The 27,847-nt window shown below is 39.7% G+C and overlaps 1 protein-coding gene across 1 annotated transcript; it reads right to left on the bottom strand.

The window, feature by feature from the left end:
- Nucleotides 1-43: 43 nt before the first annotated feature.
- Nucleotides 44-27,651, bottom strand: REDIC1 (regulator of DNA class I crossover intermediates 1). The gene is made up of 13 exons (XM_075081343.1): nt 25,154-27,651; nt 16,728-16,767; nt 14,527-14,662; nt 13,641-13,773; nt 13,075-13,141; nt 11,041-11,241; nt 8,365-8,465; nt 5,234-5,766; nt 4,937-5,009; nt 4,271-4,331; nt 3,651-3,717; nt 2,335-2,417; nt 44-1,754 (listed from the first exon to the last, which is right to left on the bottom strand). Coding segments are annotated over exons 1-13 (2,097 nt in total). The 5' UTR covers nt 25,156-27,651; the 3' UTR covers nt 44-1,154.
- Between the last annotated feature and the right edge of the window lie 196 nt (nt 27,652-27,847).

Raw genomic sequence — 27,847 nt, 5'->3', positions numbered from 1 at the left:
CACTAGTTTGATGATGAGAACGGAGACAAAGAATAGCACCAGATCTCATTCCCTTCATCTGCAAAGCCTTTTATTACAGAACGTAGAAATAAAAGAAACCGACCTGGTGGGAATAAGTGCGGTGACTCTCTTAACAGCCGTCTCCAAGGGAGAAAGCACAACATATTAACCTTACAAAAGCAAGTCTCCTGCCCTGTTTAAGGGATAGTCTCTGGCATAGCCTTTGCCCACGCCCAGTTTGTAATGAACAGGATCCTGCATGCTGCCAGCTGGCTAACGCCAGCCTATACACACACACAAGATACACAGATACAGGTATGTATGTATAAGTAAAGGTGTATGGCTATATAAGTAGATGTCAGTAACAGAGTGAGTCTCCCTGCCACCTTTACTAGGAACTTTTTTAGAAGGAAGGAATATAACCTAGAAACAATATTATCAGCAACTTTCATTTGTTATGATTTGTAGCTTCACACAAACACTGAAATGAAGAGGAAAGCATTTCAATCTGCAGGCAAAATGCATAAAACACAAGATTTGTCAGTATTAACAGCCAGAGAATGAATCAATAAATCTCCTATGGAAGGAAGATTAAGCATTTGTTTGTTTTGTAGTGTGTTTTTTTTCTTCCCTGCAAAAATTAATAAATTAGTACTTTTAAAATTACATTTTATTCGATGTGTGCAGACGTGCATTTTCTGTTGTTTCCCATTTTTGTATTTAGTACAAACATATGGCAAAGACTAGTTTGCCTGTTGAAATGGATAAGAATCAGACACTTGTTCTGAACTAAGAGCAACTTCAAATATGTTCTGAAGTAAGACAGAATCTTTCCACTACCTTCAAGAGAAGTGAAGTCACTCCCAAACTACAGAATCCTATGGATATATGGTGGGAAAGCAAATGTAATTCCTAAGGTTTATATTTGCTAAGCTATCATAAAATCCTTTGTTAACAGTTGGAAATCTATAGAAATTCATAGTTAGAGATAGCAGTAGGTAGATAAAGAGCCATCATTAATAATAATTTAAAGCAAACAAACAGCAAAAAAAAATTTCTCTAACCAGCCTAGAAAAATCAAAATATGCCAGTTAAATGAAACACAGTGAGAACAGGCCAAGTCTTCCGTATTCCTTATGTGCCACTCTAGCTGGTCACTGCTTATCTCTCTCCTTCATTATATCAATGTAGTTCAGCACCTCTAGAGTCCTTCTGCCGGCCAAACTCAGATACTCAGCTTCAGAAGAAAGCGCCGCTATTCCCGCAGCGGGGCCGGCGCCCGCAGGCTGCGGCGCCCCACCTGCTGGCGATCCGTGCCCCCCAGCGCTGCCTGCGGGGCTGCGGGCGGAGGGGACGGAGCTCCTGCAGCCGCACACCCGCACGGCGTCGCACTGGGTGGCAACATCCACTTTCTCTACTGCTGCAACAGAGCCCTCCGTCTGCGACCAAACGTCACACCTGGTACCGTGTGTGGCATGCTCTCTTTTAAGGGCTTGGTGTAATGAGCTGCCATCAGATGGGGCGGTGTGGTTTTTACTTTCTTCCTCTGTGGCACATAAAATAGAGTCTTTCTCCTGAAGATTGTTTGCTGCTTCGCTAGTCAAAATACTGCTGGGCTGGAGAGGCACGGTTCTGGTGTGAGAGGTCTCGGGGGGCTCTGTGTTTGCTGAGGCTGAGGTTAGGTTAGCATCATTTATCTTCAGGGACCGTTCACTCAGATATTCTTTCTTTTTGGCTGCATCTTCCTCTTCAGACTGTTTGAACAGAATTGTGTGAATGTAACTGTTAAAATAGTTCAATAACTAAGTCAGTGACTAACTAATAACTAAGTTAATGAAGTAAAGAGAAAGGCCAGAACTGTCCGGTTTTGATTGATTGGGGTTTTTTTCATCCTTTCTCCAGGGTCTTTCTTGTAGAGAAGGCGGGAAAGGCGGACCTTCACTCTCACACAGAATTTATATTCTTACGTTGCTGCATTTTTGTGTTCAAGAAAGTCTGAAAACACACAGTGTGTCAAACCCTCCTCCCTTACAGGCATGTAATGTGAGGCAGCTATATGTTAGGGTAGAGAGCAGAAGCTTGCTTAGCATCTTCCCACAGTCATGTTGTTGTAATTCCGCCAGGCTTGGTATTACCAAGAGATCAGATCACACGTCTGTTAAACTACTTAGGAAAATTTACAGCTAATCATTTCTTGTTTTCCTCACACATGACATTGCCTTGTACAAAACAAAGCCATAGATAAGACTCCAGCTACATCCTTCCTTAGATGCACTCAGGCCTAGAGGTGTCATTGCAGAGAGCCCTTCAAACCCAAAAAGGGGCAGTACTCACTGTGTCAGGACTAGAGCTGAAACAGCTCTCTGTCTGCCTTGGAGAGTAACTGGGAGACTGGCTGCTGAGTGATGACTCCACATCTGAAAAGGAAGATGAAAAGGAAAGAAAGGCTACTCTCCAAAAACTCCCCAGACATCCACCTCTCAAGTACAGCATGTAGAATTAAGCTTTACTATTTCTGATGCAGTTTTAAGATAATGTTTAATAAAGTGTTCACAAGGTCACTCTAGGTCTTGGAAGTAGCCAATTCTTCTCCTCTCAGCATAACACACCTTAACACATAGCATGAGACGGGTGCCGCAAAGCTTCAGCTATGCTGTTAATCAGCAGCCTGCACCAGGAGCAGAACTGTGCTACCCAAAAGCAAGGTCAGGTTGGACGGGGCTCTGAGCAACCTGGTCTAGTTGAAGATGTCCCTGCTCATTCCAGGGGGGTTGGACTAGATGACCTTTCAAGGTCCTTTCCAACCCAAACCATTCTATGCTTCTATGAAAAGAAGGAAGGACTCTGCAGAGCAAGGGTAGGGAGAGAACACAGCAAACTCCCTGCATACAAGTTACATGGCTTACGGCCATGTTTTTCTCTTCGAGGCTCTTGGGAGATGATCTGCTCCGAAATGCAGCCAGCACAGCTGACCCTTACAGCTACTGAGGGAGCACAAAGCACGTGGGATCTCTGTGTTGACCCCCCTCACTCTGCCCACATGTTGAACGACAGCAAATAGTCTAGTGGAAGAGAAGTAGAGAAAAGACTAGTAAAGACCAGACCAGCAAAATAACACGTCAAACATCTAATGAAGAGATTAATAGAGAAAACATGTCCAAGATTTTTTCCAACCAACAGAGGTCTGCAGGAATAGAAAGAAAGAGAGTGACTGGCATTTATTTGGCATTTTACTATGTGGTGATGTCGGTAAACTTGCATAGTGGTGTTCAGATTAATACTCTTGACCTCTCTTGTAGATTTATTTTGGGTTTTTTAGCAGTTACCCTTACTTTCAGAGCTGGCTTTTCAGTTTAGGGGACAACTTCAGAGGAAATGGAACAATATAAAATATGTGTGTACTACTCACCAGAGTGAAGTTAACCTGAATTTATCTCTTCAAGGAAAAGCAAATACAGATAGTTCTTAGTTACCTGGTAATGCTAGTCTTCTTTATACAGTGCTGTGTGAATCAAAAATACAAGCCCTCATCAAATGTAACATCCTAAAAGGATCAAAACACTTCTCCCCGGCTTTCAAAGTAACTGCTTTAGTTTCACATGTAGAGAAAAATGTGGTTTTTGACTTAATAATGTATAAATGGTACTAACCCTTCTCCATCTCGTGAAGAGTTGAACTCACTCCAAACTTACACTCTTTCTCTTGTGCTGTTGTGAACTTTTAAAAATAAGTAAGTGTTAATAATGAGGGTTCAGCTTGATCAACACCTCAGGGTAAGTGAGGAACATTCAGGTTTTGTATTATGTAAAGGAGTCACTGCATGGTACCACAAATTATTTCAAGAGGTACAAAATCCCTGAGCAATACTGTACATACCTGGGTGACTTCTACGGGCAAAATATCTTCAGGATTCTTTATCTGTATACTGGCATAAAGTTCCTTTATAATACTGAAGTGCCCTGCATGCAATGTCTGGGCACTGCCTACAGAATCTGATCCTAAGGGTTAATGGCTAACTTACGCAATGTATTTCAGGCATCAGCTTAGGTGTGAATCAAACCATATAAATTATGGACCCAAGGGGGCTGTCTGAACCACTGAACTAGACGCTGTTCTTTCTGCCTGCCTTATATAAGCCATGAAGGAAAATAAGCTTCCACAAAAGTTAATTCAGAGAAGCTAAATTCAGTTTCTAACTGTTGTGGACGTTCCTTCCCCACCTCAAATGAATGGTGCAAACAAAAAAAATTATGTTTCTGTAAAAAGTTACCTCTTCAAATCCAAAGAGCTGGTTCTGTCTCCAGGCTGATTCTTTCACAGACTCATCATCACTGAGGGATGCAAACACAGAGTTCTCTGGTAAGTGATTTCCCCTCCTGTACATTTATTTTCTTATAAATTAAAGTCATTACTAATGACCTTTTTGTCTTCAATTTTTATTTTCAGTAATGATGAAATGCTTACCACTATTAAGATCATCAAACCTACTTCTGAACCTGAGATTTAAAAATCTTCTCTTCTGTTGACATGCAAAGCGTAATATGAGAGATGACAGAAGATAGTGCTGCTCTGCAAAACGCCAGGTGTTATGGATCAGAGTCTTTGATAAAACCTAAAGCTAACTTCAGTCCAGGGAAGACGCTAACTTCCTCTGTACTCAGTGGAAGGAGGCAGGGTCTTTTAGAGGACAAGTCAGAGCACCAGCTTAACTTCAGGGACTCAGAACTGTCCCATGAAGCAGTCTTTCTCTACACTTCTTATAGGCAGCTGAACAATGGTACAAAGGGCTTACGTGTGCATAAGTTTCTTCACTACTATTTTCACTGGCAAAACTTGGGTCCTCAGCAATACTGTCCTCTTAGCAGGATTTCTCCAATTCAGCAAGGTCTCTGCAGTTATCACTAGTTAAGAGACTGATAATTTCTATGGAACTCACCTTTTTTTTCTTGAATAGTTTTGTACATTCTCCTCTAAGTTAATCCGCTGATCACGGTGATACGCAAATGTCTCTAAAATAAAAAGGTACACCTTGATTTTAAAACGCAACAGCATAAATGCTTCTGTCAACTTTAAAAAATAATTTAATTAATTGGATTTAAAATTAAATGAATGCATTCTGAAGATTCATTACATATCTTCAAGTCAGGGCAGACAAATCTCTAGTTATAAAAACATAGGTCTTTAAAAGGAGAATAAACCCCAGAATATATGTCCTTAAAATACTGACACTCACCAATTTTGTCAAGGTTTGCAGGTTTTTCTTTGTTTTCAGAGGGTATGAAGTAGTGCTGTCTCTCATGACAGTCCTGCAGGTGGGTTTTATGAAGTTCACTGGTTTTCTTGTAGCTTGCACTTGAGGCATTGTTACCTTTAAGTAAAACCTGTTCTGGAGCTGTGAAAATGCCTTCAAGGTGTCTGTCTACAGAACTTTTTTCTGCATTTATTGCAGGATAAGTCTCTCTAGTATCATAAGGATAATTTCTGTTGGTCATTTGCTTTCCATCATCAGGATCAATGAAAAAAACAGCAGTACTGCTTTGATTAACAAAAGGATTAAAATGCATTGTGGAAGGATTATTATGGATGGGTTGGCTCTCATCTTCGAACAGTGCCAGAAAAGAACAATCGCTTCCATCTTGGGGAGCTTTCTGTTCTGCAGTTTCTTTCACAACATCAAACAATAGTTCTTTTATTCCTTCACTGTTTTCTGATTCATTACTGGTCATTATCACTGGATTTTTCCTGGCAGAATCCATATAGTCTAGCCTGGGGGTGGAGGGTGGGGTGGAGGTGGGGGGTAGAAAAGAAAAAACAGTTCACTCAGTACATAAGCAAAATACTAATTGCCAACACACTAAATTATGATAACTTGTTGATAAAAATCTGAAAGACTTTACTCATCACACTTGCTTTTATCCCAAATGTATGTTATTTCAACTGAAAAAGTGTCCTGTATTTTATTTCCACTTTATAGTACGGTTGATTTAAGAGGGGTTCTGTTTCATGTCTCCAAACATTCCAAGACATGGAGCACATCCTCCTGAGTAGGAAACTGTGATTTATACAATCAGCCACAGTATGTCACTGCTGCTCCACCAGCTGACCAAAGTCCACTTTAGGAAAGGGAAAAAAAAAAAAAAAAAAGAGGAAGACAGCTGCTTCTGTTCATAAATATTGTTTGCTCTTCAAGACTACAGTTCTCTCCTGTACTGAAAGCCCATAATAAGCTCTGTGTGGTGCTTAATTCCTGGTCTCTTTAGTGAGTTACTTCCATTTGCACTTGAGGTCAGTAATCCTAATTCAGCACAGAATTTTTCTACTGCACTGTCAGGAGGCCAGTCAGGCATTTTGTTTTGCCCCTACTTCCCCACCCCACTTCTGATAGTAGTGGTTCTGAAGATGCGGACATGCTAGCCTCATTAACATGAAAGCTATCATGCTTTCACTGACTTGGCTTTTAATCAAACACCTTCACTGCTTTTTTCTAGGCTCGATCTGCTGAGTGACCTTTAAGAAAATCTGAGCAAAAAATTGAGAGGCTTCTGAAGCACAAAGAATTGGCAAAGAAGGTCATTCAAAAAATGCCCTTTCTTTAAAATTTTTTGAGCAATGCTATCAATGGAACTTGAAAATTGAAATGTAGTACAGGAAACAGTAAAATTCTGTAATGTTTTGATCAGCAAGTACAGGGAACGGGATAAAGATCCTAGAGAAGTAAGAAAGTAGCAAAGTAGCATCCTCTGCTTACAGAAACCACCCCTAACCCCCCGCCCCAGAACATTTTCAAAAGGCTAAACACACTAGAGCTGGTTTCTGGAGAAACTTGAAAAGATCTATGTGAAGAAAGCAAAAACATTTTGTGAAACAATTCAGAGGCTCCTTCACTCCAGCTGAACGTTTTATAATGCTAAGTAGAAGTTAATAGTAGATGAGGAAGTAGCTAAGCATTATTCAAAGACATCTGCTATTTTTATAAGACATCTAAAGTTTTTAGTTAATATTTAATGATCTTGCCACAGCTCTCAGATGTATGCACATTGATGACATCATCAGTATGTTGCAATTATATTAAACGACTAGATAAGTTTATAGTCTACTTTTCACATGCAGCGAAAGAAACTCCCTTCCCAGGAGAACTGCCAGATCTTGAGGTATAAGAATTTATGGCTATAGTGGATGAAAACAAAGCAAGGACGATACAAAGAAATTAATTTGAAGAACAGTTGGAAAAGAGAAGTTGTTAGTGAGCCACGAATGGGCAGAGGACTAAGGGAGGCGCCATAAGCAGGCAACTGCGGGCCTGAGGGCCTCTGGAGAAATGAAAGGGGAGATGCAGGTCAGAAAAGGTTAGGTGGGGCTTTAATGTAAAGTTATTCATTGGGAATTCACCAAGACATACAACGAGGTGAATGTTATCCTTACTTTAGGTTTTGCAGTAGAAAGCCAGGAGAAGCTAGAAGAGAGAAAGAGAAAGTTAAGGTGTCTGCGACTGGAAGCTGATGTGTTCATCTAGTTATCATGTGGTCAGTGATCTTATCAGTCACTTGCCTCACAGGCAAACAGACTGTGGGTACTTCAGGAACAGCAAAATAATATATGGCCTTTTTATGGCCAAAGCCAAAGCTAGAGACTGATAGGAACTTTCAACCAGACAGTAGACCTACAGTATAAAAAGAGTAAAGGAAGATTAGCCCTGTAAGACCTCTAGATCTAAGGCAAGAGCCCCTGGAAAGAAACTGAAATGAAATGTTCAGTATAAATGAGCCTGGCCCTAAACCCTCTGTGATGAAATAGAATTTTAATTAGCACTTACAGAAAGAAATATAGCCTAGATTTCTATCCATTCTTTTAAAGAAAGTGTATATTCTCATAAAAGTATTATTGAAACAGTTCTTCAAAACACTATAGTAGGATCACATATGAAAGACAAGGAAACAAATGCTTTGTTCCTGGAATCCCAAATGTAAACAGTGTAGGTGGAGAAGCTGCTCAATTGCTACAGCATCAAGGTCATCAGAAAAGTACTTGCAACAGTGACCAGAACTAATGAGAGCTGAGGCAGCTACCCTCCCTGTGGCCTCCCTGCTTCTCACTCAAGGTGAATTCAGTAACACCATCACGTGTGTGATGTTGCAAAAAATAGATCATGGCTCCACATGCCCACCTAAGATTCTCATTTTGCTGCCTTTCAGCAAATTTAAATAGCTCGGTATGTTCAGCCTTTGCATTTAATTGAAATTTCTGTTCAAAAAGCATCAAAAATCAGTGAAAAAATCAAGTAGCAATAACCTTCAGATTATCTTTGCGTTTTTCTTACTTCAAGTTGACTGTCATTTCTCTCTTTAATGTAAGATCACTGCCTACCTATGCAATGGCTTAAACAGTTCCTGATGCACTGTATCAGACTTCCTGAAAATACACTGGCTTTTTGTAATCCAAGGGTCTTGATCAGGACTATTTTCTGGCTGAGAAAACAGTAGAAGCTGTCAAACTCTGAATATATAGAATAGTTATAGTGCTTAAAACTTTAAAGTTGGGTTTGCAAACAATATACATATTTTCCCACTATTTTAATTTCTTTTTATCTTTACACTAGATGCCAAAACTTACTTACTGCACGAGTTCTGTATAATGCGTACTTTTCTGTATTTGTGTATCACTGTTAATATGCAAAATGCCCTTTTAGCACCCCATCCTCTCATAGTATGAACAAGGTTGGCAGACTGTAACAAGCTGAAATTCTACTGAGGATCACATAATCATAGAAAGATGTTGTCCGGAAGGGACGTCAAGAGGCATTTAGTCCAACTTGTTCAAAGCAGGGCCAGCTTCAAGGTTAGGCCAGATTGCTCAGGACTGCTCAGGACTCAGATTCCACAGCCTCTTTGGATGGCCTCTTCTGGAACTTCGCTACTTTTGTGACAATATTTTTTTTCCTATACAAACAGAATTTCCATTGTTGAAACTTGTGACTTTTACTTCTTGCTATTTCACTGCGTACCTCTGGCTCTGTCCTATCTGTAACTGTTTAGACTGTGGAAGACAGCAGTTATTTCACACCTCACCCCCACAGCCTTCTCTTTCTCATGCTTTGAAAGCCCTTTTTGCTCAGTCTCTCCACATTCATCATGTGCTCCAATCCCCTACCAATTTTTGTGGCCCTTCATTGGTCTTGCTACAATTTGTTGATCTCTCTGTCCAAAACTGGACACAGTATTTCAGATGTGGTCTCACATATGCTGCTTAGAGGGAAATAATCATTTGCCTTTGACTGCTGGGCATGCTCTTTCTAATACAGCCCTCTATGTAGTTGGCCTTCGCTGTTACGAGGGTGCACTGCTGACTCATGTACAACTTGTTGTCCACCAGCACCCTTGGGTCCTTCTCTGCAAAACTGCTGCCTACTCAATCAGTCCCTACCTGCACTGATGTGTGGGGTCATTTCTCCTGAGGTGCAGGGCTCTCTATTTGAGGGTGCATTCTGCCCCATTGTGCAATGCTCTAATGAAGATGTACCAGACTTAGTATTAATCTTTGACTGAGGTCTAGTTCCATAATCCTTTCAGGGATCCCCAGATCATGCTTATGTTTTTGCAGATGGGCATAACATTTGTGTATTTCTTGTCACTGAGAAGCTTTCCTGATCATCACAGTCTTTCAAAGATGACAGACATCTGCCCTGCAGTGGTGTCATCTGACTCTCTCAATGTACTTGGATGCACCCTGTCCAGTCCCACATATTTCTTTATGCCCAGGTTACTAAGGATTCCGTAACCTTTTCCTTCACTACTGATTTGTACCACTCTCCCCCAAACTCTCTACTGAGCTTGAAGATGTACCAGAGAGCAGACCTTGTCAGAAAAGCCTGAAGCAAAGTAGGTCTCAAGTGCCTCAGACTTTTCCATGTCCTTTGTCACTAGGTCATCAACTCTATTTAGCAGTGGACAGCATTTTCTTTGGTTTCCTTCTGCTAATGACATACCCATAGAAGTCCTCCTTGCCGCCCTTCTCACCCCTTGTGAGCTTCAGCTCTGGCCATCCCAATGCCACCTGTCCAAGCTCAGCTCAAGCTGTATTCTTCCTGGGTGGCCCATCCAATCTTCCACTCTTCTTTTTTGCATCTGAGCTCAGTCAGAAGTTCCCCGATTCAGCCAAACTTGCCTCCAGGACTTACTAATTCTCTTGCACATTGAGGTGGCCTGGCCTTGTGTTTTGATAACATGTTTCTTAGGCTCCTTTGACTTTCAGGTCAGCTTTCTGTGGGTTTCTGCCTACCCATTCTCTGAACAAGTCAACAACTCCCCTTCTGAAGCCCTGAAGTACTCCTTCCTCACTTACCTCAAGACTTTAAAATACCACTGCTGATACACACAGGATTTATTTTAATATTTCAATAAATAATAGATTTTCTAAAAATAAAGCATATTATGGGAGACCCCTTATATTTGCTACTACTTTTCTAAGGATGATTCTTTCAAGAATCCCAAAGTTAACAAAAAGAAAAAAATAGTAACGTGCATCAGAACAAATTAATTCCAATCATTTCTTAAACTTAACTTGAGTTAAACAGCAGGCTTTTCTCAATCCTTTTACAAGCACTGAGAATAGTGTAAGAACTATGTTTCTCACTGAGACACTGCAGGATTACAAATTAGGTCACGGTGATCACCTGGGATCATATGATACCCAATTATACTAACTGTACATTGAAGAAAGCTGTATGTATAACTGTAATACATTTCAGCTTTTTTTTTAAAGCAACTTTACAAGCCAGAAACAAAAGAAAGCCAGATGTATGTGACCAGCTTTCTTTTTGGAGATATCAGTGATGCTGACAGCTCAGTGAACAAAAGCTCAAGTTAAGCATATTTCATAACAATAAAAGAAATATATTTGTAAATATAGAATATTCATTGCCACCAGCCTACAAGAAAACTTGATCATTCATAATTATCTACACCATTACATTAATTCTACACCCCAAATAAATGAAACTTAGTTTAAAATAATTCTGCAGAAGTTACAAAATATTAATCAAACCTGGTTTTGCATCTTCACTTCATAGGTCTGTTCCCAAGTGTTGCCCATAAGGTTTGTGTTGAAATTTTCTTCTGAAAATTGTGTACAGTCAGAGGACCAAAAAGCAGAAGAGGAGAATGGACAAGCACTAAAAGCTCCTGCTATGTTCTCTTCATTTTCCATAGTAGAATCAGCATATGTTAATTCTGTTACTTCTGATAACTAGACAAAACATATCAAAGTGATACTTTATTTATCTAAACCTGTTTTGATGTAAGCATAAAGTTCAAAGTAATCAAACATTTCTACGTCTTTTACAACTCTGCACATACACCACATGCAACAGAAAACATTCATGTATTCTGATATGATTTTTTGATTAAAAACATAAGGTAATAATGGCTTATTTCAGGGAAACCCATAAGTACCTACTTAAGTTGAAGCATGCACACAAATATTATCCTGAGGAGGGATGGGTATAAACATATTTTTAGCTTTAGATGTGTAGGTAAATGACCTGCTGACTTGGTTCTTAAGTAGTAAGATGAAAAATATTCTACTCCATTGAGAACTCCAGCATGTTGTGATACCAACAATGCTACCTCATGCAGATCAGAAGACAAGAAGAAATTTGAAGGCAAAACTCATGAAATGTCACTGTATCCACAGCTACATGGAAGTAATGTCTGTAATCCAGTTTATCCAGTGAAAGCAGCACAAACTACTAATGGAGTGCAAAAGCCTTGTATGTTAATCACACAAAATCTATGTACCACAAAACTGTACGTCCAGAAAGCTGAAAATTATGAATCTTATAGACCCTTTAAAGCACTGATTGATAAAGTAAATAATAAAATTTAATACAACTTAAAATTATTACTTACATCTACTTAACTAAAATAATTAGTATCTTAATTACTTAAATTGAATATACTTCAACTTATGAAGATTTTTAAAACAGTTCTTTGCAACACACAGGCTTAGACTTTATTTTTGATCCATACATTAAATTAGCTTTCTGCGTGTGCACACTGCATAATCACATGTTTTGATGAATTGAGGTAAATGTATCCACACAAGTAGAGGCTGAGGAGAAACTTAGCCATCATTATTTCTGGCCACACTAAATCTGAAATATGTCTTCTCTGTCTTCAAGAAACAGATGAAAAAGAGTCATAAAGGAAGGCTGACTTAATGTGATATCCATAGTAGTGGCAGCTCATAGCAATTTCGGTGGCTGAAACACATTAGACAGCTAAACTTCTCACCCATACTAAGTAACTGTTCCCAACTCAAAAGAAAGGGACTTCTAACACTAGAAAAACACCTGTCTTTCTCACTCTAGCAAAACATGCTTTGGCAACATGAATGGGCCAAGAACATACAGAACCATACAGTGCAAGAATCTTTTGCAAGCATCTTTTCCTCAGAGTCCTACCTGATGTAAATAGCAGAGGTCAGCGGAGCCACATTATTGAGCAAGTCTGAGTAAGCTAAAATAAGTGTCTTCTAACAGATTTACTAATTTGGTTGGGGTTTTTTGGTTGGTTGGTTTTTTACACAACAGTGGAACGAGTCATTAAAAAAAAGCCTAAATTCTATCTAGGGAATGTTTTTCACTGTAACTTCAATAACTGTATGAACTTCCCAATTGTATCCACTGATACTTTTATTAAGTTCCTCTTAAAGACTCACTTCTGTCTATGCTTCTCACATTTCATCATTTCACATTTCTGCACATATATATTTTTAATTTACCTGCTGTTGGCCTTGCTTTTTCCCATAATCTCTGTCCTTTGTGACTAGCTTAGAACACAGATATTCTTAAAGTATTTTGGAAAACGCCTACAAAAAGGTGAGCCTTTCAAGAAATATGTAAGAAATAGCAGAAACAAATATAAAATATGACTGGCAAATAACATATTAGTATAGCCTTAAAGAAGCAGCCTTCATGTGCTCCAGTACCAATGAGATTTGGTCACTCTCTGAAAAATCACTTAAAAATACATTCATTGGTGTGCATTTTTAGCTTTACAGTGAGAACAATAAACTTACATTATCCTGGTATTTTACTTTCTCTGAGAGATGCTGCCTTCTGCTGTCTAATACTTGCTTTTGTAACCTTGTAAAATGAATAAAAACAGCCTAAGAAATACAAGATATAGGTGTATAAGACTAAAAACATTCTGTGTATTAATTTCAAAATAACTTAAGTATATTTTTCCATACATCTTAAAAGGCCTGACTCTTAAGCAGCTACGAGCAGCCAGTGTGTGAGTCAGTCACTTAAGGGTGTCTGAAGTTGGATGGGAAGACCGTGTAAGTGGAAAAAGCTGTTTGAATAGCCTGCTCTGTGAGATAAACTTAGTGTATGTACCTGACATGAGTAAAAAATATTTTTTAAAAAACCTCTTAGCTTCATGTACAGTTTTTTATTTAGAATACTTTTACTGTGAGAGAGTAAATAAATGTAACATTGGAATGCCAGGAGTGATAGTGAAACTTCTTCATCTTAGAATGGTATATTTGTGTTTACTTAAAAACCCACATGTGAGACCATCCTGAAATACCTTTTCCAGAACTTCCTTATAGCTTAACTACTGCCTATTTTATACAAGTACCTGTTCTGGATGTCATCTAAGTTTGACGTATGTTGTGTACGTAGTGGTGATGTGGGAAGCTCTATGTTGTGCCTCCTAAGAGGTATTTTTACATCTTCAGTGATATCAACATGGACCGGCTTCCTCACGTTCTCTGCAATTAAAGTATTTGGAATGTCAGCACTGGGCTTGGAGAAACTTTTGAGCTTCCTGAATTTTCATTAGAGTACAAAAGCTCTTGTTTTAGTTTCTTAATCTATTTAAAGCCATATTTTTTGCTTTCTTTGTTACTAGCAATGCAAAAGCTCTATTCTAAATGGTATTATAGTGTAAAATTATTTACGGTCAGCTCCTGTGTGTAGGTAAGCTCTGTCACCCTCCTCATTCATCTTCTAATCTTCCTGAGCATAGGACAACAAATTCTCCACAATCTGGTTTATGAATATGTCACAGAGGGCAAGAGTGAGGACTCAAGTTGTAGAGATGTTTTTTGGGAGCTTAATGATGGTTTTTAAGATACTCTGGGTAGAACTGACAGACTATTCCAAATGCCCCTCAAGAGTTATGAAAAAGAAAGTGCAATACAAATGGACACATTCAATGGCAAAGGGAAAAAAGAAATAGATGTAGGGTAAAATTATTGGATGGAATGAGGAAGGTGCATAAGTGTGCAAGGCTTTAAAGGTGAAGTAGGCACTAGCCAAGGTTACTTGTTTCCTCTTATGTCCTGACTTTTTATTCAATTGTAAGTTTTGTATTTACTTACAAATTTTTATTTAAAAATTAAAACAACACTTATTTGAACATTAAGGTATAAATGGAAGAAGAAGAACTACAATAATAGTAATAGTTAAGGATAACTGATTCTGTCAACTGTGAAGTCAGAACACTGTTACACTAAACTCACCGGTGTTGTCTTTTTTGGTTGATATCTGGTTAACAACATAAAGATTGAGGAGATCTAAACTGACTGCTGAACTCTTAGGAGATGATACTCCCAGGAGCTTCATCTTCGATTTAAGTTTCTTCTTTTCAAAGAATTCCTAAATTTTTTTAAAACAGAGAACAAGTTTTTGACAGAAGCTTCAACAACACATTAGCAGCATATATAATTCTTTGTAAAAAATTCCTAATAATAAAAGCACATGGTTAAATCTCACTGAATTCTCAGACCCTCTCTACTATTATTTAGTTTATTTTTATTGCCTTGAAAAAGAGTGCAAGTATAATTTGATCATATTCAAATAAATCACTGTTCTCTCAATGCCAAAAACTTGGTTCTTAAACAGTCATGCCTCAAACTTTGTGTATGATCATTAAAAATATTTCTTTAAAATGAAAGACATACCAAAATTCTGCAAGGTAAAAGTCTTAGAAAAATTAAATTTGGGCTTTTTAGGCAGCTTATAAGCTAGTAGGCAAATAATCAGCAAGATTACGTACACACAGGCATCTATAATGACACAAAGAGTTTATTGTTCTCCAGTTTTGTCTTTCTCGACATAGAAAATAGTCGTGTGACAAAAAAAAAGGCAAAAAGGTAAAGAAGAAAAATCTCTAAGACTGGGACCCAGAAAAGCTGTTTGTTGCAAGGAACAAAAAGAGATAAGACTGACACTTTTAATATATCAGGCAGATAATTCTGGAAAATTTAGGAAACAAAAATCTCCATTTTGTAGGAGACTATTAATAATCATCCTAAAATCATTAGCATCAAGCACAGCAGATGAATAAATAAAAACAGTAAGATTTCTTTAACCACAAGAAGGATAGTGAAAACTGAAGGTACAGTCAAAACAAAATACCATTGGCTTTTCTTCTGAAATGTAATTCCTCTCCTGACTGTAGGTTACATGTAACGAATATACCCAACATGTTTTGTTGGTAACTATTTTCCAGTATAATTTATTATACATGATATTTAGCTTTCTAGAATGTTATTATCTATGGAAAATACCTGTTCTTCAGTTAAGAGAAATATCTGCAGTAAGGTAAATTCAGCCTGTGTACAAATCAACACTTCAAAATTCATATTGTTTTGGAGTCCACACCCCCAAAACGCATCCATGTCCCTTCAGTGTCCCACATATTTTCTTCCCATTACCTCTAAATTACTATTTGTGTAATACTATTTTGTGTAATAGCAATTATAAAGTTACCAGTGTTCAGTAATTTAGTAATTTAGCACTAAATTACTAAAAACAATCTTGTCTTGGATCCTTTCCTGTTTTCTCTCCTCCACTGAAGCAAATTACATGGTTGTAATGTAAATCATGTGGCTTAGACCAATAAATCCCTGAGAAAACAGATATTTTGAGAATCTGCAGGCCTCCAGGAGACTGGGAAAGTGATGGGGGCAACAAGCCACTGGTTACTCCCACATTCCCTGAGGTAAAGGTTTTCATTTCAGAGGTTGCCTCCATACTGTCAGCCTGTTTTTCCTTCTCCCGTATACGTCAGTGCATCTGCTCTGCGCACTGGGAGGTACCAGCTTCAGTGGTGGAGCTTCCCTATACTGTCTCTTTTTTCCCAGCTGCTGAGAAGGAAACTTGACTTCTTTTACTATGATTATAACTATTTTCTCTTACTGTTTTCTTTCTCTTTCCTGTTTGAAATGTCTTCTGCTATGCCAGGGATAAATTTAATTCTATTATTTCACTTTCAGATTTAAAATACAAAGAAATACTATAAATAAAGTATTTCAATGAGCCTAACATTCTTTTATGTAGCCCAGAAAAATAGCTATGGATATGTGTGTAAGGCTAGCTGACCATGTGGTTGTCACTGTGGTGAGACTTCCGGCGATCTCATGTGTCAGCACATACCAATAAAATATAGTAACAGAAGTAATTCAGTAAAACTTAATTTGGCCACATTCATTCATTCATTCATGCCTTCTCCTACTCCCTCCTCTTCCAGCTGGAATTCAGTGAGGAAACCGAGAACAAGACTTCTGCCCTAAAAGTTAGTAGCAGTCAGGCAAATGCATTATGACTGTTATGCTACTGTTTTGAGTCTCACTCCAAATGCTTTGAAAGTTTTTCCTAAGTGGATCAACTAAAGTATTTACATAAGAATACAAAATCCAAGAGAGCTAGACGTGTTTACCTTTTGCTTTCTCCTTTCCTGCTTTAATATGATTCTGCTCCTGAAAGATGCAAATAATTATTAATTATAAAAGTATAATCGTGAGTCATGGCTTGAATTTCTCATCAATGGTATTGAGAATTTAGGACACAAATATGTTACATTACATTATAATGGATCAAGCCTTCAGGTAAGGAAGTCAACATAACTCTGCTGAAGTCACTTCAATGGATCCTGGTTTACTCAGGTAAGGATAGGACCACATTCTATCTGAGGGCTATCAAATACATTGAACATTCAGAAGGAAAAGCTTTTAGGTGTTTGACCTGTAATGCACCTTTTCATCAATTCTTAAATTTCTTAAAACATTATAAGAAATCTTTGTCAATATATTAATTTCTCCTATTTTTCTTTGTCATGCTACAACATAGTTACAAACCATATTAGCAAAGAAAACAGAGGAGCACAGTACAAGTTTCTACCTTTTGGGACTTCGCAGAATATTGTAAACATTTTGTAAAAAAGATAAAAAAATAGATTGTTGCTACAAGTTTTATCGAGCCGCTCTTGCTTGTGTAATATGGGAGACAGCTATACCTTAAAATACATATCCCACTTGTTAAACATAGTCTTAAATGTATTGCCTAGAGGACATGATGCATAAAATTGGAGCTCTGGGTCACTGCTGTGAGTAGGGTGAGCATGGCTGCAATCCTTGGGTCAGTAACATTAGGACATTTTTTTGAGAGTTAGAAATATAGAGTATCCCCTTGGAAATACTGGTTTCCCCCCTGCCCCCCGCCCCGTGCTTAAAACTAGAACACACTTTCTAAATCTATGCACATAACATTTACCCTTGCGGTGGGTAGAAGCCCCAGCAATGGACAGATTTTCTGATACCTAAAATGAAAATCCCAGACTCACTCAAGGAATCCTGACAGATAATTAACAGCAGCAGAAACCAGCAGGATGATTTGGTATTTGCTAACTGCAATACTCCCACACACTGCTTTTTCTTACAGACAGAATAGTATGATAGGCATTTAGGACAAAGTTGGGGTGTTTTTTTTCTTTTCAAACTAAAGCTCTCACTTCCCCCTGCTTCACATCAGCAACTTTCAAAACCTCATTTTCCTGGGAATGCTTTACCCATCTGGTAAAGCATTACTTTAGTTTGATTCTGCAAAGAGTCAAGATGATCACAAAGCTGTGTTTAGCAGGAGAGCCTCACCCAGCCCCAGCCTACTGAGAGATACTAGGCCCAGACATGACCCACCCTGCCTGGCATGAGAGGGCATCTGTGCCTCCCCACACAGTCTGGTTCAGGAGGAGACACCACAGCCGTCACACACACCATGGCTGTGCCCAGTCTGTGAGGGGACACCAGGGCTGTCACACGCGCCACGGCTGTGCCCGCTCTCTGAGGGGACACCAGGGCTGTCACACGTGCCACGGCTGTGCCCGCTCTCTGAGGGGATACTGGCTCAGCGCCGAGCCATTTCTGGCAGCCTTTGAAAAGTTTCACTCACCGGCTGCCACCAACCCAGTTCATTTTCTGCTGCTGAGGAAGGAGGGAGGGCTGCTGTGTGTGGTGCTGGGGATGGAGAGGGGAGGCAATGGCCACCACAGGGACAGTTTGCTGCCTCCCAGCAGGGCCACAGAGCCCTCCTGCAGGGCTTCCTCCTCCCCTGGAGAGCCAAGGCAGCTGCTTTCCATGGCCCCCAGGCTCCTGAATGCTGGCAGAGAAGGGGGAGAGGGCCAGGCCCCAGGTCTCCAGTTCCAGGCAGCAGAAAGCCAAGCAGGGCAGGCTGATGTGGAGGAGGCGATGCTCTGGTTACTGCCACTCTTCCTCTACCACTAGCACTTCCATACAGGCTGCTGCCAGAATGGAATGAAAACGCTAAAAGCCATTGCTCTTTTGCAAGGGAATCACAAGCCCCTTGCTGTCCCAAGTGAATCAAATTCAGAGTTATTAGAGTGGGTTACACAGCTGTTGATGTTTTGGCTTTCAGGCCCAGCTTGTCACTGCTACAATCACCCTAATTTTTAGGGCAAGAGAGAAGTACCTTCCTCTCCATCCTGCTCTCCCTCATATATTTTAGGGGCAGTAGGGGAATCAATGAGCATTTTCTACTAGTAGGCATCGTTGCCCTTGGAGCTGCCTGATGAGTTTTTGAATGTAAATAGCAACTAACCCTCAAGTAAGGACACAAGGCTGCGGGTGTTCCCTGTGCTCCCAGGGCATCTCTGCAGCAATGCAGCTCCCCTCCCTCCCTTCCCTAAGACTCACTGCCATCATTTCAGCAAGTGAAGGCACTCATTTACAAAACAATCATTAAAATTCTACACAAATCGTTTTTTGCAGTGTTTCCTTAGTGAGATATCTTTAGCCTAACGTTTTTCAGGGTAGCAATGCTCAATTGTCATTAGTACAACAATGTGGAGAGTGCTCAGAGCAGTTATTAGGAGCCTAATATTAAAAATTACCCAAGTTTTTTTCTTTCTAATACTTTTTCTAGGGTGTTTATAGAATCTACAGCTAAAAGAACTTAAAAGTGAGAAGGTCTGTTTCTCTAAAATATCACCAATTAAACTGAATAAACTTATTGGACAGAGTGTTTTATCGTTGAGATATCCCTGGTATTTCTGATTAGTATGCGTAAATGTTTCTTATAACAACACTAGATTAAAATCTTCACAGTAAAATATATCTATCTTTTAAGTGTATGTGCCTCTATAGCTAATATGACACATGACAGACTGAAACATTATTTAACTCATCAAATCCTTTATATTTTGTTTGCATTTCCATCTAGTATAAATGTTTAACTTGTCAATACTATAAAAGGTAGTTTCAGGCATGACATAATCCAATCCCTTTTAATTTTGTTTATCTGAGTATTGATATTTTCCGTACCACCCTTAATCTTACTTTTTCATGGCATTATCTGGATTTAAAGGAAAAGACTGCACTTTTCTTTATGTTTGATTTCTTGAATCTATTAGATAGCAGTAGCTTGTAGAATCCAGAAAATGTGACGTGGCAGCTTCAATCCATTATTTTTCACTATATGAAAACTTGCTTTCCTCAAATTATTTTCTGCAGATAAAGCTAAAATACCTTTCAGATGGTCATTAAGTAAAGAATCAATTCTTTCTTCACCAATGGCAAAGTAAACAGTGAAATAAGACCTGAGATGTATATGACTCCAATGTCTAAATATTGCACCTTGACTGTCAACACTTTGAAATAATTGATTTGAATTGTTGAGAGTTGCCATACTTTCAAAGAATTACAGAACATTATTATTGTGTTCTAAAAGATCATGAGAATGAGTTTCATGGACCTTAGTTGCTCCTCTGGGAAGAGAAGTAAGAATAGAACAAGACGACTTCCTCTGTGCATCAGAAAGTAAAGTTTAAAGAAGAAAAAAGTCTTGAAGATTTCCTTTTCTTTGTGACTTTTTAACAGCCACTCTTCAGACAAACTACGTCTCATGTTCCTTTGTTAAGAAAGTTTTATACAAGATTTTTGATCTTGATATCTAGCATTACGTAACTAAATCCAGCTGTAGATAACTACATAAAAGATGCAGAGTATCTGAAATGCTTTTGAGTCCTCTGTCCAGGGTGGGAATTTCTGATACTTTTAAATGCCAGGATACACTTACTTAGGTGCCTAAACATTGACTGAATTATGTAATGCTAGGAATGCATGACTGAAAAAGCCCAAGTTTGTTCCAAGTGAAAGCTTTTGTTTGGCAAACCTAGTGCTTAAACTTTGTTTACAAAGTTGCATGTTCTTCTCCCAGTCAATGCTCCTATGCCTGCTCCCCTTCTTGAAAGAACAGCTTATGGAGAAATAAATTAATACTATCTTGTGGTGTTTAATACTAACCTGGTTGGTGGTTTAGTCCTAAAAAGAGTTCTTTTAAAAAGATTGCTGTGATATTGCAAAGTCATGGTAAGAGTCTGAGGAAGTTTAAAACAGAAGGCAAAACTTGTTTTAAAAATGAAGTTTCCCCTTTAAAAAGTAGTTCCTCTTGAAAAACAGAACTTCCTTTCAATTAATTTCATGAAGAGTCCTTCCTCCATTCACCTTTAAAAGGCAGAGGCCTTTTTTGATTTGCTCTAAGGGTATTAGTTCAAAGAATTCTAGAAACTGCAAAAAACCCGAGGATTTTTATATTTTACCACAAAGCACTAATCTTCAGCTGAACATCTGAAGAAAAACACAGTGGGCTTCCTTATGTTCCTGTACAAGATATCAGCATTAGATTAGAAAAATGACAGTAAATCGCTGTATTACATGAGTAGCATTCATTTGGTATGAAACCCCAGTTTAAATACCTACAATATACATTGAAATCAATAACTACCCAGCCATTCAATAGAAGATCAGGTTTGGCCCTGCTGTATTGGAAATAGTGCAGTGAGACACTACCTCTTCCAGTTGTTTCTCCTGATATTTACCCCTTGCTGAGCTGGATTCATTAGGCTTGAAGGAGTTAGGAATGAGCAAAAATCGAAACAGATTATGCCATTAGTCCAAAGAATAGACAGTAGAGAGGCTGAATTGTTTCAAAACATAGCAAACCTCAAAGAGAAGCACATAATCTACATGGGCTGAAATTCAAAGCCCAGTTGGGAAGAATATGGGATCGGAACTACATGACAAACCACCAGCCAGGACAGTACCATTGATGACAGTATATTGACACATTGCTGTATGAAGCAGATGCCATTCTTAGGTGGTATTATTTAGACAGAATTATTTTTCACAGAATAAGGCCTCAAGACAAAGTGCAGTCCTTGGCTTGATGCAGAACAATGCACAAGATTTGGTTCAGAATCTCATGCTGGAATCCCCAGTTTATGAAAACAATATTTCTACAAAGAACAACAAAGAGCAAAGAATAGTTGCGCTAATCTCCAGTAGGGGAACAACGTGAGGCTTGTTAAAGACAAATTAGGAGAGGGAGCTAGAAGAATTGAATCCTTACATGTGGCTAGGAGAAAGCTGAAGGATACCAGGCTTGAAGCAAAGAGACAGTCTGAACCATAGCAAAAAGCTATAAAGTATTCAAAAGACGATAACAGAAAGGAACATGAACTTTGATAAACTTAAAAATACAATTAGGCCAAAAAGAATATGGGAAACAACTAGGCAAAGGAACCAAACTACTCGGTCATTCTTCTTACATGTCAACCAGCAGCAAGAGCCTGCTAGAAAGTCTGTAGGGCCAGCTGATGACCAAGGTACAACATGAGTGCTCAGAGGAGATGTGGATGTTACAGAAAAGGTAAATTAGTGTTATTAGTGTTCATTGATGAGGAAACTGGGGAGAATTTTTTGCAGGAATCCTTGCTGGGGAACTCAGCAGAGGATCTGTCTGAAGTGAAAATAACAGTAGACGAGGTGAAAACTATCTTACCAAGACAGATTGAACACTAGCATAGCACCAAGCCTAACTGGTATTCACTGAAGAGCTCTATAATGCAGCAGTGTGGAAAGGACCACTGAAAACTTCCTTGGTTTTTGGAAAGCAAATGTGGTAGCAAATGTGACACAATTGGGGAAGAAAAAAAGACTCTGTGGCAATCCAGAAAGCCTACTTCTGCAGCACAAAAAATAGCAGGAACTATAATATAGGCCAGCATGTAAGAGTCAGCATAGCTTCTGTAGATGGAAGTGCTGCCCCATAAGCATGTAGAAAGGAGTGACTGCTGTAGTCTCGATGGATATAATTAAGGCTGTTGACAACATCTGTTACTGAAGGTTTTAAGGAAACTAATAACCCATGAAATAAAAGGGAAGGTGGCTAAAATGCAAGAGAGAGCGGAGAGAATATTTAGTTCTTGCACCCATGCACTCAGGGGCTGGGGGCTGATATGGAATAGAGGCTGACAAACTCATGAGTGGAAGGGGAAAGTTGCAGTGGGGGGAGCAAGAGCGAGCCCTGTTGTTGAATGCCTCTTCCAGAACAGGCATAGGTGGCCATGAAACAGAGCCTGTGGGAGCCTGTATCAAAGCAAGGAGGAAGGAGTAGTTCTTCACATACAGGACAGTAGATCTGAGGAACTGCTTGCCAAAGGATGGTATTGTTTATGTAAGAGTTTACATGATTTCAAGAGACTGGACAAGTACCTGTAAGAGTGGAATATTTAATAGAAAAACCTCTCAGTCTCATGAAATTCTCAGAGCTGAAACTGGTCAGAGGTTTGGAGTGTTAGAGCTACAGCAGGGAAGGTAGCATCATATGTAATTGCAATTCTTATTCTTCCTTGGGTATCCGCTTAGGGGTGCTGGTAGAGACAGACACTGTGCTCGGTGGAGCACTGGCCTGAACCAGTTCAGTTATTCTTAATATTTAGAAATCTCCCAAATAGAAGTTAATTAATAGATTGCAGTAAATGATCTTTTTATTGTCCTACCTACCAGCTGCAATCTCTCAAATAAATTCTTGAGGCATGACAAAAGGATGGCAGCAGATCTCATGTTTGGGGTGCATGAGTAGGACAGGTGATTTTTGTGGATTTATTCCTGCCTGCACTTTTGCAGAGTAGAGCACTGGCTTTGCTGCAGGTTATATTTAATATTAATATTAATATTTAATATGTAATTAATGCTTAAATATTTAATATTTAAGCATTGCTAATTGACAGCAGCTACATGATTTTACCACTTGTACCTGTCCTATTGCACTTGTCATATAGCTGGTTTAAGTGTTTACAATGCACTTGAGCAAAGGATTAATATAGAAATGTTAGCATTTTCTTCAGATGATCTGAGAGCAGAAACCCTTACAGATTTAAAGCAAAAAAACAAAAATTAACATATTTGATACTTCTGAAGGCATAAAATAGACACATGCCTCCCATAATTGTATTATTCTGGAATTGCTGGGTTCAGCTGAATTTTCTGTATGAAATAGGAAATAAATTTGACAAAAGAAATATGTCTTAAAAATCCAGATATGAAAGCTTTCAAGTATTAAAGCCTAAATATTAAAGGCGTAATTCTTTGAGATCATTAGTCGTCAGTTCACTGCGGTTAGAGCAGCTGACACTGACCTTCTCTATCCTTGGCCTTTTCCCTCTCCCTCTCTGTGAAGGGAAAACAACTTGTTTATACTTCTTTCTAGAGCTGTATTCTGTCTAAAATAACTCTGTTCTAACAAGTCAGAACTGTTTGTGATCTGCCTGATACTGATTGTGCCCTCAGCCAGACTATTCAAATGCCTTATGGAAAAATCCTCATAACCTACAAAACATGCAGGATTTAAATTTAGGGAAGACAGAATAAGGGGAAGAGGACTACTGGCACAGGAAAGCCCCCCATTTACACCACCTCTGTGCTGTCTACACTCTGGAGTCAAACAACAGAGCAGGACCTTCCCATCTCCCCTCTTCTCTCCACGCTCTTGCCATGGCACATCTCTGCCCACTCGGGCTACCCCACAGACTCATTAGGACCAAAGCAGTTGGAACCAACTCTTTGGTAGGATCAGACCAGTCTCACCACAGTGACACTTCTTCAACAAACTTCCCCATCTGCCACCTTAAACTGAAGCTCCTTGCTTGGCTTAGATCTCCAGATCCTAAATGAATTACAGTGCCTGGCTGTTCTACTGAGGTGTATTATTACAGCCAACAGCTTCTCTAAAGCAGGCAGAATAGGACAAAAATTTCTGTTGCGACGAATTTGAACTCAAAGGTCCGATACCTTATCACTCTCTTCTGATGAAAAGCTCTCATTTGTAATTGGTTTGCCTTGATGTTGCAAACTAATTCTGTGGGTGTATTTCTGTACTTATGTAAGTGATGACATTAAAGTCAATAGAAACTTTGGAAGTACTTCAGAGTAAGGTATTTACTTGAATAAGGACTTGTATGATCATCCTCTGTTGAATTTGGCTCAAATTGAAGCCTACTGTTCCCACACCAGTATTTAAGCACACAGCTCCAAATTAAAGAAAAATCCAGAAATTCCTAGCTCACCATATTACAGTACATCACATTTTGGAAATTATTTACAGCTCAGTATTAACATGTAGTTGAAAACAATGGGCACTGTGGATTCATGTTTTATGCATTTCACATATATTTCATCCACATATAAACAATTACGTACTTGAGGCATGATATGCACGTATTTAAATGTTAAATATCTCAAATAGCAGTGATACAAAAGGCATAATTTATATCTATTTTCCAGTACTTTTATTTTTTATTTTATATGTCTTTATGGCACAGTGTACGGCACTCTGTAAGCAGTGAGGAAATTCTAGTTTTCTGCAAAGACGGATGTTACAGCCTTTGAACTCTGTTTTAGGAGTGTATAAGGCATCGGGTAAGCTGCCTTCTGCTTCAAAAACTGCACATTTTACCTTTTCAAACATTACATCAAAAAGTTTTAAAAATTATCAGAGACTGATATCTCTTACATGATGACCTGCAGGCTCCAATGCCACTATCTCCACAGCAGTCACAGAGCCGTGCAGGGATGAAGTGCTGGAGTGGAAGCCAGGAGGCATAAAACAGAAGAGAAAAAAGGCATCAGCGTTGCCATGATTACACTCAAGTTCCTACATGTTCAAACATTCATGGCGTTTAGTCAGCCTGACATTCATTGTTTCTATTTCTGCTTTGTGGCTGTACCCAAGCACAAATCATTTCTATAGACAGTGATTCTGTTACTTCCATCAGCAGAGCAGAACTGTTTGGATCAAAAACAATTTTAGTTTTGTAGCTGGGAGCAGAATTATGGCATTCTGTTCTGCTGGAATATTGATTTAAAATAGTGAAATATAATATTAAATAATTATAAAAATAGGATAAGCTCCTTTTATTCTTCCTCCTCAGTTATTGGTTCCTATATTCAGAAAATGCAAAGTTATTTTACTGTGTTTGATAAAAACTAACCATATGACTTAAAACCAATCACTTGGCACCAAAAAAAAAAAAAAATCTGGTTCTCCTTAAGAGAGGATAAACCCACAGCTGTTCTGGTTCTAATATAAACATCCCCCCAGTCCCACAGCCTAAGTTACTTGAACTTATTTGATTGCATTTATCTTAAAAAAATTTGTTTAAAAAGTCAATAGAAATTGCGGAGACAACAAAGCACTGAACACTGCATCAATATTACTGCAGCTTTGGTAATTATTTTTCCAGTAATATTGAGAAATTTTATTACGACTAACTGCAGTAAAATTGCTGCCTTCACTACTAAAAAAAAAAAATCTACCACCTAAGGCCATGCTCCACAAAGAGAAGTTTGTGCATGGATTACAGAGTGGGACTGTGGCAGAGCAAAGCTCTCGAGGCGGCAAGAACAGAAGAAAGGGTCTATTTAAAACAACCATTTAGGCTTTTCTCCATCATTTCAAATTAAGAAAATACTAAACTACTGCATGGTCAGATTTGCTTTACTTAAACTTTCCCACAGATGTGGGGGTGTATGTCTGCACTTAGGCCAGGTCACCAAAAGCTTCAGTCCTCCAGGATCTTGTGCAGTGACAGGTATGCAGAACCGAAAGCTATCTGTGAACTTTCCCCTTGGTAAGAAAACACTAGAGTAATGGAATATTGCAAATAACTGTGGTTTGGCAAAATCTAAGAGCATGCTGTGATACACTCCAGCCAGAATGGGAAGTATCCAACTGGAGACTATGATTAAAAAATAAAAAACCCTAAGCAAAGCGATTTCTGAGCCACTGCATCTTGTCAGAGTCTTTGTGTGCCACAAAACCTTCCTATTTTACTGTCAAAATAATCTGCAGCTAAGCCAGGCCTACTCAGCAACTGAAAGTTAGCTGTACTGCTCTAGCTCAGATTCTGACTACATTTTGCTAGCTTTGAGTTGTGTGTTAAAAACAAACAAACAAACAAAACCTCGAAGGACCTCTGTCCAGAGCTCCATCTTGTCCCCACTGGCAGAAAGTCTGATAAGCTCCAAGATCACCCCACATCTTCTCTACGTAACCCTCCAGCAGCCCACTGTGGACACGGTTTGTGCAGCCTCCTGGGAAGAAGTGAGAAATAGATCTCACTTGGCCTTATCTTGCTGGTCTTGGCTTACTGGGCTTTTGGGAAAGCACCTGGATGTTTTGATAAGCGGTGGCTGACTTTTTTTGAAAGCAAAGCGTGCTCTCTCTCAAATCAAAGGTATTATTTCTTCGTCCTGAAGCTTGTGCTGCTATCTAAACACCATCACTGCACTCTGTCCCAAGGGGACTGTTTTACATCAGCAACAAGATGTGATTTAACTCTGCATACGCCAAGTTACAGCGAGGTAGGTGGCCTCACTCTCTGTGTATAGGGGAGGGCTGGATGCCCCAGCTCTCCCGTCAACGCCTAATAACACATTTTTCAAACCTGCTTTTACACACACATCCTAAACTAATGCTTTATCATGCACCGGGTGAGGCAGTCACCTTACTACTTCATTTCCAAAGCGTGAAAGGACTCAAAGTATTTTTAAGTGCTCTGATCCTCCCCCTGTAATTTCAAACACAATACCTCTTCCAAACCAGTGAAGAAGAATAAGAAATTAGGGAGAAACACCGCGGCAAGACGACTGCCGTTACTGCCAGTTCCTTTATGCGAGTTCAGCCCGCTTTTGCCGCAGGGCCCGCGCGAAGCGGCCGGGGTTGTTTGTGCTAACAGCGCTGCGACAGCACAATACCGGCTTCCTTTTGACGAGAGGACGGGAAATAATTTCTGCGTATTTCGAAAGCGCTGCCCGGCTCCCTCCCGCCGCCGGCGGACGGAGCGCGCCCCCCCGCCCCGCGGGAGGGCCAGGCGCTGCCCGAGCGCTCCCCCCGCCGTGTGTCGTGTTCCCCCCCGCGCCGCTGGCGGGGCCGGAGGCGGTGCCTGCTCCGCAGGGCAGGCGGAAGGAAAGGGCCGGCCGCAGCCCGAGGGGGGTCGGGGCGCTGCCGGGCCGCGCTCCGGGGGATCACCGGTGCAGCCGAGCCGAGCTCCGGGGACCCGCCGTGCAGCCAGGCCGAGCTGCAGGAGACCCGTTGTCAGCCCAGGGCCAAGCGCCGGAGGGGCCGCGCTGCTGCTGCCGCCGCCGTCGCCGCCGGGCCCCGAGTGAGTCGCTGCGGGCCCGGTGCCGGGGCGCTGGCGCGGAGGAG

This window comes from Phalacrocorax aristotelis, chromosome 1 (assembly GCF_949628215.1).
Source record: "Phalacrocorax aristotelis chromosome 1, bGulAri2.1, whole genome shotgun sequence".
Taxonomy (NCBI): domain Eukaryota; kingdom Metazoa; phylum Chordata; class Aves; order Suliformes; family Phalacrocoracidae; genus Phalacrocorax; species Phalacrocorax aristotelis.
Note: the sequence above shows the minus strand (reverse complement) of the source record. Positions and strands in the feature narration are given on the sequence as shown.